The 12,769-nt window shown below is 44.7% G+C and overlaps 1 protein-coding gene across 1 annotated transcript in view; it reads right to left on the bottom strand.

Moving 5' to 3' along the window:
- The window catches only part of LOC115542935 (matrix metalloproteinase-17-like), a 65,229-nt gene extending 53,533 nt beyond the window's left edge, over window positions 1-11,696 (bottom strand). The window contains exon 1 of the mRNA XM_030355447.1: window positions 11,067-11,696. Within this exon, the coding sequence (XP_030211307.1) occupies window positions 11,067-11,213 (147 nt within the window). The 5' untranslated portion in view covers window positions 11,214-11,696. The remainder of the gene's footprint in view (window positions 1-11,066) is intronic.
- Window positions 11,697-12,769: the final 1,073 nt, after the last annotated feature.

The raw sequence follows: 12,769 nt of genomic DNA, 5'->3' as shown, positions 1-12,769 counted from the left end.
GAGCAGCTGTCTCAGTCTCCGTGCTGGCCTCAACCCATACATTAACCACCCACTCCTCAGTCCCTGTGTCTCGTCAATGACTCTCGTATATTTCCCCAGAAATGATTGCGATAACCAAATTATGTTTTTAATTTTAGGCTACTGAGAGGAGACGATATGCCGGAAAAAAGTCTGTAACCCAATCATGACGGCCCTAAACTCAACAGGACAGTCCATTTCACATCAATATCAGACAATATCAGGAGTTGCTTGTCAACAAAGTGTGTGTTTGGACGTACTAAACTAAACTTCGGGTGCAGGGGTAGATGAGGGCAGCTCATAGACCATGTCAATCACCACCCAAAGAGACAAATATGGGTCAAACTATGCTAAACTGACCTTCAATGAGCACACAAAAGAATCACAATGACCCGCGAAAAATAAAGAGAGCACAAGGGGATTTATGTTTGAATGGCCCTGCGACCCTCTCCGCCCTTTTTCATCTTAAGAGAAAACCATCTCCCACTTACCCTCGGAAACAACAGCCTTTTATCTTCCCCCAAGAATAAAACTTGTTGCTGCTGTAACGATTTTGGGAAATAGGGCGCAGTGAAAAATTGAGTTTGTTGTTTTACAGGTACACTAGAGAGCCAATGTGAATGTCAATCACCTTTTGACAATGTTGCCCAGAATATTAAAGCAAGCCTGCAGCAGAACTACCCAAACCACTGCCTCCGCAGCAGCAGCCCCATTCACAAACTATCGGATGTGGGTCTTGACAGGAGGGAGATTATGGCCTGAAGTAGTGAAAAAACACTCTAGAGCTATTGGAAACTGCAATTTGGCGACCAGAGAAAGTGGAGCAACATCCTCCCCACGCCAAGCAACAACACAACTTCCCCTCACACAAAATGCAAGCCTAGAACAAGCAGTTGTCAAAGCCATCCGACTGACGCTGGCAGTTTTTCGGTGGTTGTACAATAAATGGCAGCGTACATGTAAATAAATGGCCAAACAGCGTGACGGAAAGCTAAATATGCTAGCCGCTAGTGTGGATGTTGCATAGCAACTGCTTCACACAATGTGCAGTCAGCCAGGAGGGCCTACTTTATTTTGAACCATATTATTAATTAATAAAACCTATTTAAATTTGAGTGTGTCAATTACTTTCATGTTGCCATACTTGGGTGACCGTGTTCTATAATCTAGGAGCTGTCGGGCGGAATAACGCCCCTTAGCTGTGATTTATGCCCATATTCCAACCATATTCTTTTTTAGTTCACCTTTTGGTTACTTTGGCCAGTTGCTGTGTTGCACCACATCTTTGAATCTGGTCTCCTGTGGTGATAAGTGGAGATGCGCATCGATACAACTCATCAAACAACTCTCTCAACCGGGGGAAAGTGATCGAGTTGAACTCAAGAGTGCCATGAATAGAAAACCACAGTGGGTAGGAAAACAGTCACGCTCAAATGGTTGTTGATTTTGAGTGTAAGCCTCTACAAACCAGATGTCTCTACCGAAAGTTTTGCATAATCACAAAACACCACAATCAATTGTATCCATTATAAATTTGATAATATTTGAATCACATTCTGATACGCCGAACAACCGGAATCCAATAAAACAACGCACCATTTAACGACAAGGAAATCAATCCGAACAGATATGATGATGCAGCCGTGCCTCGCCTCTTCTACTCTGCCTCCTCCCCTCTCTCCGTCTCCAACGTGTTAATAGACACGACACAACTTAAAAGCTCACTGGAGAAGCCCCACTGTGGGGTGAATCAGGGTCCTCACTGGAGCGGCACCACACATGAGTGACGACAGAGGCATGCCGCCGGGGTTGCCAACTATCGGCAGCGGGGAACAGACAGTTGATCGGGGTTAATTGATCGCAACACACCTGCGCTGAAAAAAAACCGCGCTGTGTTGGATACGCGACGCCCGCGGCGGTGCTCCCTTACTCAGCCTCTCTCCATTTAGATTTAGACGGGAGTCTGATACGGATGATTAAAACAACAGCACCACAAAGAGGGAGAAGACGGCCGAGAGAATGAAGACTCAACAGTCATTAAAGGCCGATAGCAAGAGAGAAGATGCAGGGCGACGGATGGATTTAGAAGATGAAGGTCAATAGACGAGGAATGAACTTGGGGAAACATGAGGGCTAATGAGTGATGGTGGAGGGTCTTCATCGCAGAAGATTGTTTGAATTGATGTGTAGTTGATTAGTCATTGGATGGCGATTCAAAATCCATCCACAACACGATTAAAGGAATTAAGTAATAGCATCGACAGACCCGGGCTCACAGCATAGAAATGACGGCAGTCACTAGAAGGCACACTAGAGATTAGGCTAAGTGAAAGCTGTTGCACAGCGAGGTAAAGTTATGTTCACATTCACAACATTAGCAGCTATTCAAAGTAATCTGAAGATACAGTCAAGCACAGGCTGCTTTCTAGGTAAACCGACCGCTGCCTATAGGGTCTGCAAGTTCCCTCATTGGGTTGTGAATGAAATGAGGCCACTGCTCTGAAATCCTATTCATAAATCAGTGGGGGCAGTAATGAAAGGCAGTGGTGCACTACATGCAGTAATAATGCACAGTGAACTGTTCGTTTCATTGATGGCCCGAGACAAAAAATCCTCAGCTATGATGAAAAAATTAAGACCTTGTGGAGTTAAAGCAGTAATGCAGCATGATCCTTTAACGCAGCATGAAAACCAACTCAAGCATCAGAATAGAATAGAATTACAGTTTTTTTTCCGGTCATTTCAAATTAAATATCAACCGAACTAATGAACATTATAGATGCATAGGGCCTGCACACGATGGATCTGCTCTATCGATTACAGCAATGCAAAAATGATGATGAGAGTCCGAAGTGGGGAGCAGAAGGCGATGAGCCAACTATTACAGTCTTATTGACCTGCTGCGGGGATTCAAACAGACCCAACGCTTCTCCTTATGCTCCGCCACCGCCGCCCCACAGACCGGGGAGTCGAGCGTCGAACACCATCGCTTTAGAAATGAAAGGGATGACTAAGGAATAACAAGAGCTTTTCTCATTATTTTTTCATCAGTTCAATGTGTGGTTTTGTGGTTTACTCTTGGCTCCCTGGTTCATTAAGAAACAAAAAAGGAGGCACAGAGCGCTGAGGTTTTTTAAGGTTAAACGTTACACTTAAAAACAACCCCATGTTTGTCTTGGGCAGCCACCGACTGGAAGTGTAGGGTTAGAGACGCAGAGGTTGTTCCGTGTGAATGCCCTTAGTGACACGATAGAACAACATGTTTTTATATGTCCCAGTCATGTCTTTAATCAACTGTCCTGCGCAGCAAATTAAAGTGTTTTTGAATGCCATTACGTTTTAATCATGCGCCTAATTATACATTTTTACAAGTTGTGTGTGTGCGAGTGTGCGTGCTTCTGTGTGTGCTTCTGTGTGTGCATCTGTGTGTGAATGTGCTCCTTCTGTTGTCGTGTAGTTTGAGCGAGCATCAGAAAAACACGATGAAGGAACCCTGATTGAATAGACCACATGGAGAGCTGCAGCATGTAGCCTGATACGTACACATACAGGCCGAGAGGAAAGACAGTGGTACGATACGGTTCCAGGGTTGGAGGATGCACAGATGGAGGGATGGAGAGATAAACGAACGTGAAGAACATGGACCTAGTGAACATGAACATGATTTTCATGAACAAGAACATGGACATGTGAAGTACATAGACCGAGAGTTAAGACGACGGTACCATACGGTTCCAGGGTTAGAGGATGAACAGATAGAGGTTAAGGTAAGGGTTAGGGTTAAATAAACGATAGAGGTCCTAACACTAGAACATGGAACGGGGGGGGGGGGGGGCACAACCACAGAGAGGGTTAATAGATATATTAGAACGAAGGATGACTCGCCAGACATGAAAGGGCCCTTCGGAGAACGCGGGTGAGTTGAGTCATACCAGGGTTCAAGGCCTTTGTTCAGCGGCGACGTTTATTTGAAAACGCTCTCTCTATACTGTATCAGAGGGCCGGGGGCTGAAGGCAAACTCATCCCAACCTGGTTGACTGACTCACACTCATATAACAGAGGCTCTACGGTCCCCATGCTCCGCTCAGAACACGCTAGCTTGCCAGAGAGGTTTTTCAAAGCATTTGAAACCATTGAAAGCAGTTTAAAAGCAGTAGACTAAAGAATGTCTACTGCATTCTAATGTTTTGTGCATTAGAACACATCCATAACATACTAATTATTCACTTTAAAGGCACCCAGTGCAACTTTATGTAAACATTCAATGAAAAAAAACCATTCAATTTCTAGTCTTTTTTACACGTATTAAGTTTCAATAACTCCATACCATTACATATCGACATTCAAGGAGCAAAGATGAGACGTCGCTGTGTGGTGAGAACTGATAGAAAATTGTAAATAACAACAATCGCCGGTGGGGAGAAGCCATTTTTCCATTGACTGGAAGCCTGCTTTATTTATTGTAGGTTACAAAAAATAAAGAAAATGGCGGCATTGTTGTTGTTATCGATTTTGTATCAGTTCTCACCACACAACGACGTCTCATCTTTGCTGCTTGAATGTCGGTATGTAATGGTATGGAGTTATTGAGACTTACTACGTGTAAAAAAGACTAGAAATTGAATGTTTATTTTTAAGCCTCGAAAGTTGCACTGGGTGCCTTTAAAAACAGTAGATTAAAGAATAGGTAATTCAAAGTAAGTAATTAGTATTTTATGGATGTGTTTTAATGCAAAAAGCTTCTTTAACAGCTGCAAATGTCAACCGCTTCTGGGCTGCTGTATTAAGTATAATGAGCTAAATGAGGCTGTTGGATTAATCTTCTGTTATCTATATGGAGTCATGCGTTAATACAGTGATCAAAAGAACAAAGGCAGGCTGGCCGAGATACTTCATTTGAAGATTCGGATATTCGTTAGGTTTGTGAAGGAACATTCTATTATCAGAGAGGATAAAAGAAAATAAATGAAAAGTAAATTCATTGCGTTATAGTCGGTAGAACTTTCAGCCTCGTTTAAACATTGAAATAGCTGCATTATTATTATAAAACCATCAACCACACTGAACCACCAGAATATCTGAATTTTTTAATATTCTTTGTTCAGCATATTCAGCATTAGAGCAGAGCTTGAAAAACTGAAAAAAACATTGAATCGATAACTGATCTCACACGTTTTTCGCATCAATTTTCGTGCTTGAACTTTGTTCAGCACTCAAAGTGATTGGCATTGGCATTGGAAAAGTGGTATTTTCATCAAGCACACTCACACAGACATTCAAAAACCAACTTTAGCGTTTCAATAAAAACATTTCAAATAGCTAACTTTTTCTTGAAGTCTCGCCAGACTCTGCGATGCTGCGCTTGTTGTTTCTTTGGGGGTTTCCTTGATGGGGGCTTTCAAGGCGGTCCCGTTGCCCGCACTCCGGCTCACGGTCTGCGGGCTATTTTAAGCTACAGCATGCGAGCCTGCGCAACACTAGAAACCACTCTAATTACAAATGTGGTCGTCCCCTCTGAATAGCTGCGGCAACCAGGCCCCTTGATCTGGGGAAAGGACATCGAGGGAGATGGGAGGCGGCTGATAGAAGACCACTGAACGGAACACATGGAGCTGGTTTGAGGCTTTACTATACGGGGCACACTGGGAGTGGGCCGGCTTACCCCTTAACCTCAAGACGGTCATGAAATCACCAGCAGCCAATGGGGAAGGGGAGATCATCGCGTGCAGTTCTGCTCTGAAAAGCAGGCTTTCCCACTCCCTTGCCCACACCACTTGGTCTGCACTACTGTAAAGTGATCTGTCCTGCCTTGTGGTTTTCCCTTTGGATCGCTGCACTCTTTAATAACACATACCGTTTCCTTTTGATGGTCAGGCTCTGGGAAGTTGTTTCCTATGTGTTGCACTTTAAGGTTTGGACTAAAAGTGTCAGCATATTGGCTACTCATATTGGTTACGTGTATATCGGCTGATAAATAAGCCAAATATAACACAATTAGTATAGTAAATCATGGAATGCCATCAGAGGTTTTGGAAACCTGCGAAGTCCAAATACAAGCTTTACGAGAACATTTCTACAGCCAGGATGGTCTCCTTTGTTAAAGGTCCTGGTTGTCAAATAGGGGCCCTTTAAGGCCAATGACACTAACACAGCACTCTTCTACTGAGTTGACTACACTCGCTGCCCATTTCGACAGCCCGGGATGCCAGATATGAAAGAAATTGGCACACAAACAAAGTGTGCTAAAGCCATGAAAGCCAGTAAAGCATGAAAGCAAACTGGATCAACAGGGATTGTACTAGATCTGATCTTAAAAGCCTTGTCCTCTTTCGACAAAGCTCCTTGACCAGAGACGTGCTTAAACACGGGTAAATCTCGCAGTGGCATTTGAAAGATAGAGACAGCTTGTAGCCCAAGAGAGTCTCAAATTGGGTGTCGATTTTGGACATTTTCTCCTGAACAGGTAAGCATTTAGCCTCAGCTAATGTTAGATTATATCTATGTTACCGTAAACGTAGCCAGCCATGCATCTTTACGAGCTGGTTTATAATATGAAATCAATAAATTATTAGCAAATGCATACATCAGCTGCTTAACTTAAAATTAAGGCCATGTTGAAGTAGAATAATGGGGCTTGTCTCAAGAAAAATGTGTAAAATGTTGCACTCAGCTCAACATGGCAAACACTTGAAACACTTTATTTAGATGTCAGTGTTACATATAATACCTTTGATGTGTGCCAAACTTGAAAACAAAACTTTCTAGAGAGAAGATTCCATAAGGTTAGTTGATTGAGGGGCAGGACTGAAACAGGAATCTAAGGAGATCACGAACCAAACAGCAAATCAGACGGACTCCGACAGTAATGTTTTAACTATATTCTAGGCAAGAAGTGAATGACAGGTTGGATTAGAAGTGATTATAGGTCTCTTGCTGCTCATATATTACAAAAATCAATATTTCAAGAGAAAAGCTTTCCGCTTGGTCAATGATCTCTCTCTCTCTCTCTCTCTCTCTCTCTCTCTCTCTCTCTCTCTCTCTCTCTCTCTCTCTCTCTCTGAAGGTAGCATTCAGACCTGATCAATGGGCCTGAGGGCACTTCCCCTAGCAGTAAACCAGTGGGACTCATTGACAGAACAGCCACTAATACACCGTTAACCAAATTTGCCGTTCCCATCTACGAAGCAGTAGAAAACGCAAAAACTGTTCAAAAGTGGTTACACGACCACATTAAAGAAAAATGGTATACAACTCTGAATACAAGTGAGTGGGTAGATCACTTCCTGTGTCCAACACAGAGTACCTCTGGTCGTCGTTCCTGCTCAAGGCCACATGTGTGGAGCACAATGAAGACACAACGGCTCTGCCGCGGTTTGCATGTGTACGTCTCCGGGCTGATTCATTAGAGCCTGAAATGGCAAACTCACCCGAGCGGCAAGAACCATTGATTTTATGTCTGCTACTTGTTTAAATGAAGGCGGCCAGCTTGCTCCCCCACATTACCTCCGTCCCACAAACACTCTGCATCCCTGGCCCTCATCTCCGTCTGATGAAACACTCAATTCCATGCATCTGTGTTAGTTTGAGAGTGTCTGTCTGTCTGTCTGTCTGTCTGTCTGTCTGTCTGTCTGTCTGTCCGTCTGTCTGTACGTCTGTACGTCTGTCCGTCCGTCCGTCCGTCTGTCCGTCTGTCCGTCTGTCCGTCTGTCCGTCTGTCCGTCTGCCCGTCTGTCTGTCTGCCTGTCTGTCTGTCTGTGTGTCTTTGTCTTTGTCTTTGTCTTACATGCCCAGCTGTGAAGCCTGTGTGTTTGCCCCTGCTCTTACCCTCGGGTCAGGATTAGGGTATGGGGGTAAGGAAGGCCTGGGGAGTCTGGGGAGGAAAGGAGCGCAGCCACAACAAGGTCTGTCTATGAGGAGCCCAGAGGGCGGGAACGGGAGGTGGGGGAGGCCGGAGAGGGGGGAGAGGGGGGAGAGGCAGGATGGTCTGAGAGGGTGGGCCACTGTGCTGGCCACGGATGTAGGGGCAGGGAGCCAGTGGATGACAGGAGGGGGGGGGGGGGGGAAGCAGCTGGAGCCACCGTCTCCTCGTGGCGATGTGGAGGCCCTTACTGACGGGTGGTGTCACATCAAACACCCTCGCCAAGTCGCCCATCGATTCCTAAAGTCCGATTATTTTTGCCTCATATTATTTAGTTTGCCATTGTTTCAAAAGGTATGCTGACTTTTGCCCTCGACATGTGCAAAAAACAATGTCATCCGTCTTTAACTCAATGTTCGATAACCTTTGTCTCTATTAAGTGAGCTTTGTGCTCACATAATAACATTATGTTTCCCGTTCAGCACCACTCCTGACTGTGCCTGAGAAGGAGGGATCTCTCAAATCGTCCTCCTCACGGTGATGCCCTGTGCTTCATAAGGCTTAGGGTGGGATGGTGGTAGGTTGGGGGGGGTGGTGGTAGGGGTATAACAGCCCTAGTGGCTGTCTTAGTGGCTATACAAATAGAACGGACTTGACCGGAGATGAAAGAGAAATCCAAATAAGATGCAAGGAGGGGGATGCTGATGTTGTTGTGGCCCGCCCCGGTGGAGATGTGACCAGATGGTGTTCTCATTAAGGAAACGTCAAACCAAAGTTCTGTATTATAATAACGCTGGCTGGCTGGGTGCGGCCATCGCTGACCTGCCAAGTGCTGGAGGGATTTGGACCCACACAGCCCCGCACAGACTCGTAAACGCACATGGGCACACACACACACACACACACACACACACACACACACACACACACACACACACACACGTATGAATGCAAACCCACACTCACAACAGACATACACTCATACATACCCACTGATGATTGCACACAAACACAAACTCACTCATAAACAGACATGTATGATTGCACACACTCACGCATAGACACGCACACACACGCACACACTCAAGAAATACATGCTTGCACACATACATGCAGCATGCATGCATGCGCGCACACTCAAATGAATACACACACAAGATTAGCATCAGATTTGTTTTTTTTAAGTCTGAGAAACAGAAACGGTGAGAGAATCCCGACAAGCAGAAGCCAGGGAGATCAGCACAGAACACAGAAAGCTGAATTATTAGGTGATAAATGAATTTAGGTCAAATGCGGCTCTCCTAATCTCACTATTGCTCATTACCGACGGAACAAGGTTCAAGCACTATCTTTAGAGGGGCGGTTATGGGGGGGGGGGGGGCAGTGCTCCCGTAAAACTGAGCTTGTACCTCCCAGTGGCCCCCCCCCCCAAACGTTTTTTTTTTGCTTTTTACCTCCGTCCGGACGGGGGGGTCGATAGCTTGCGATGGTGTGGTGTGGCACTGTCGCACAAGGTGGAACTTCAGATTTATAATCTATCATGCTGACTTTATTGCTGTCGGTAATGTATGATACTGAGCTGTTTGATACCAGTGAAGGAAAACCAAAATGTTGCAATATTGACAATTGCTTTAACCAATGAAACATTTCAAATGTATAATATTGACAATTGCTGTAACTGAAGGAGACACTTAATACTATGCTACTGAATTAAATGCTGCAACGGGAAAAAGCCAATAATTGTATGTTGTGCTTTTGAATGCCGTTACTTAGTACTAAACTAAATATTTTGCGTCCCAGGTTCAATGTGCCCCTCCAACAAAACAACTTGCCCCGGCCCCCCCCATGAAAAATTTGTCCAGAACCGCCCTGCTTTAACCTCATCCGTTTTTAAAGCAGCACCTCAGAGTTACATGATTTGAGCGGTTATCGTTATCCCGGAATATATTTCAGCCGGTTTATCTTCATGTGTTGATGCTGTGTGGGATGGGAATTAGCTATGTATCAGCAACTCTAAAGACTTGCATATTCTGCTCTGCTGGGAGCTAGAGGGCTTTGTAAACTGAAGAAAGGGATGAAGGTTGTGTAGAAGCAAACGTCATGGCCACATTCAGACAATGGAGCAAAGAAATGCTTTAGTGTAATGGGAGAAATTAATACCTTATGAGTAGGCTACCTTATTTTCTTATGTCCGCTTTGAGTAAGGGGTTTGAGAACACCAACACATGGTCCTTTGAAGGATGTTTTATCAAACCTTGTAATGAGATTGTGTGTTTTGAGATTGTGTGTTTTGAGATTGTGTGCACGCTTCACTCATCCGCCAACACTCCATTACTGCACTCAACAGAAGGAGCACATACGCGCACATACACATGCACGCACGCACGCACGCACGCACGCACGCACGCACACACACACACACACACACACACACACACACACACACACACACACACACACACACACACACACACACACACACACACACACCCCTTGTCAAAAATGTACAAATAGTCCCATGACTAAAATATAATGGCATTCAGAAACACTTAGATTTGCCGCGCAGGACAGTTGCTTAAAGACATGACTAGGTCCTATACATTTTAACACTCTTGTCTTGTTATTCTGTTATTTCACTAAATCATTGCAGATGTCAACTAAAAGTGGCCATCTTCATTTGTAATCGATGGAACATCTACCCATACACAAGTCATCAGAGAAGGCAGCGTGGATTTCAAAGTGTTTGATTTTCAACATCTTCCATAACTATTTGATCAACCCTTATACAAATATGTTGAGCTGCGCAACGTTTGGCCAATTGGCATTCAGCTCCACTCTGTCCCTGCTGACAGCAGAAAAGTTTCGATGCTCTGTCTGTCACCACACACGGAGGAATTTAAAACCAGCTGATCACTGGATTGACAGCCTTCTGATGATCAATAGACATCAGTGATTAAATATCCTATACTTCAATGTTTGACCTTTCAAAGCTCAACTGTCTATCTGCGTTATAATGGTCATTAATAGCCGATTGCTCCATCGATTGAAACATAAACGCTCCGTTCCCAAGCGTTAAAACTCACGCACACATTTCACAACCTCACGTCGCCAAGTGCTGCAGCAAGCAAGGTGTTGAGGATTCAGCGCAAGTCCTGGTCTGAGAGAGATAAGGGGCTATTTTTTACTCACCACCCCGATGTCCAGCTGTCCCGTCGCCAGGGAAGGCGCCGCTTCAGCCGAATGCAAAACGCAGATCAGAGGCAACAGAATCATGACCGTGGAAATAATCCAGAAGTAACGCGCGCTCCTCCACTTGTGAAACACCGTCAAGATCATCCTTCGCCACTACCACCGGCTCTCTACCTCCACCAGGCTGGAGCACCGACCCCGTATCCACCGGATGAATGTACAGTCCAAGGTCCTCGCATTTGCAGAATTAACCTGGTACAATTCTTATTTACTGCGGTGCGTAAATTCACAAAGCACGAACAGACATTACGCACGTGAGTTGCAAAGACGATAATATCCCGTTTGGTTTCTCCAACCCAAAAAACGGCACTTTTCACAACAAAATAACAAACGAAAACGACTGAATCTCCTAAAAACGATTCATATTCCGTACACCCTCCATCGATGCAAAGGCATTTCCTGTGAACTTCATCACCAAAGATACTATGAGGCAAAAAGGCACGGGGAGATGAGCTCTCTGTTCCTTTTTGGCGAGTTGTCCTGCTGTTGGGTCCTACTACTACTGCCAAGCCAATCCAGCTCCGCGCGCGCTTTGTAGCGCGGAACGGAGACCGGGCGTCGACGCGCGCCTCGCTCCGTGAGGGGTACAGATCAGCGGGAAGTCTGGCCCAATCTGGCAACGCTGGTAGGAAGATGGGTTTGGTTGGGAGCTGGAGGGGCGGGGGGGAGGGAGGGGGGGCAGGCGCCTCTCCTAGCTCGCATGGACCGACGATTGAACTCATCAATAAGAAGGCTTAGATTAGTGACATTCAAGGCATATTGATAAAGACATGCAATGGACTTGAAATGGGATTATAGTGCACAGTATGAAAGATAAGTGTTCATTGAGGGTCCTAGCCTGTTAAATAAAGCATCCCTGAGACGGAGGGAACCCAAGAACATTGGGTTATTATGGTGACTTTATGGCCTGATAAAATGGGCATTAAAAACCCAGTAAAGCCTGAAGGACTAACCACTAACTTCAATAATTTGTCATTTGTCCGATGCATTTATTCATTGCGTCACAGTAAACTATGTTTTTTAAACCACAAGCATTTTATATACAATTTCCTGCTTAGTCATTGCAAGGGAAATATTCATTCTAAGTCTAAGCAAATCAAAGTGCATATAAACGTAAAAATGCTTCTTGAAGTCCTGTATTCCATTTCCTAAAGGACCTACAGAACACCAATACCAAAGATGAACTGGTATGAGGCATCTCAGTCTGTTATAAGTGAGGCTACGTGACCAGAATATATATTGATCAGTCATCCTGATGTCCTTAGATCAGTCATACATAGGTCCTGTGATGGGACCTATGTAATGTGGAAAAAACATGCTGCATTCCAAGAGCCATTTCAGACCCTCCTCACCTCGAGCTCCCCGGGTTAATCAAACCTCAGTCACTTGTCCACGGACACACTGTTGATGTAGCACATGGGGCAGCCAAGATCGTTTTGGGCAAGCAAATGTCACACTGCTTGAGTTGAATAAAGTTGATCAAACAAAACCTCTTTCAATTGTTACCCGTAAGTCAACAGATGCCGAGTTAATGCAAGATGTACACGGTTAATAAACACACCGAGACTTGGAAAGAGAATTCATCATGTCCTTAATGAACGATAAAGAAAGCAAGGAACTATTAACTGTGAAGTGGAAAGCTA

The sequence above is a fragment of the Gadus morhua genome, chromosome 4 (assembly GCF_902167405.1).
Source record: "Gadus morhua chromosome 4, gadMor3.0, whole genome shotgun sequence".
NCBI classification, from domain to species: Eukaryota; Metazoa; Chordata; class Actinopteri; order Gadiformes; family Gadidae; genus Gadus; species Gadus morhua.
The sequence above is the reverse complement of the archived record's forward strand: the minus strand, read 5'-3'. Positions and strand labels throughout refer to the sequence as shown.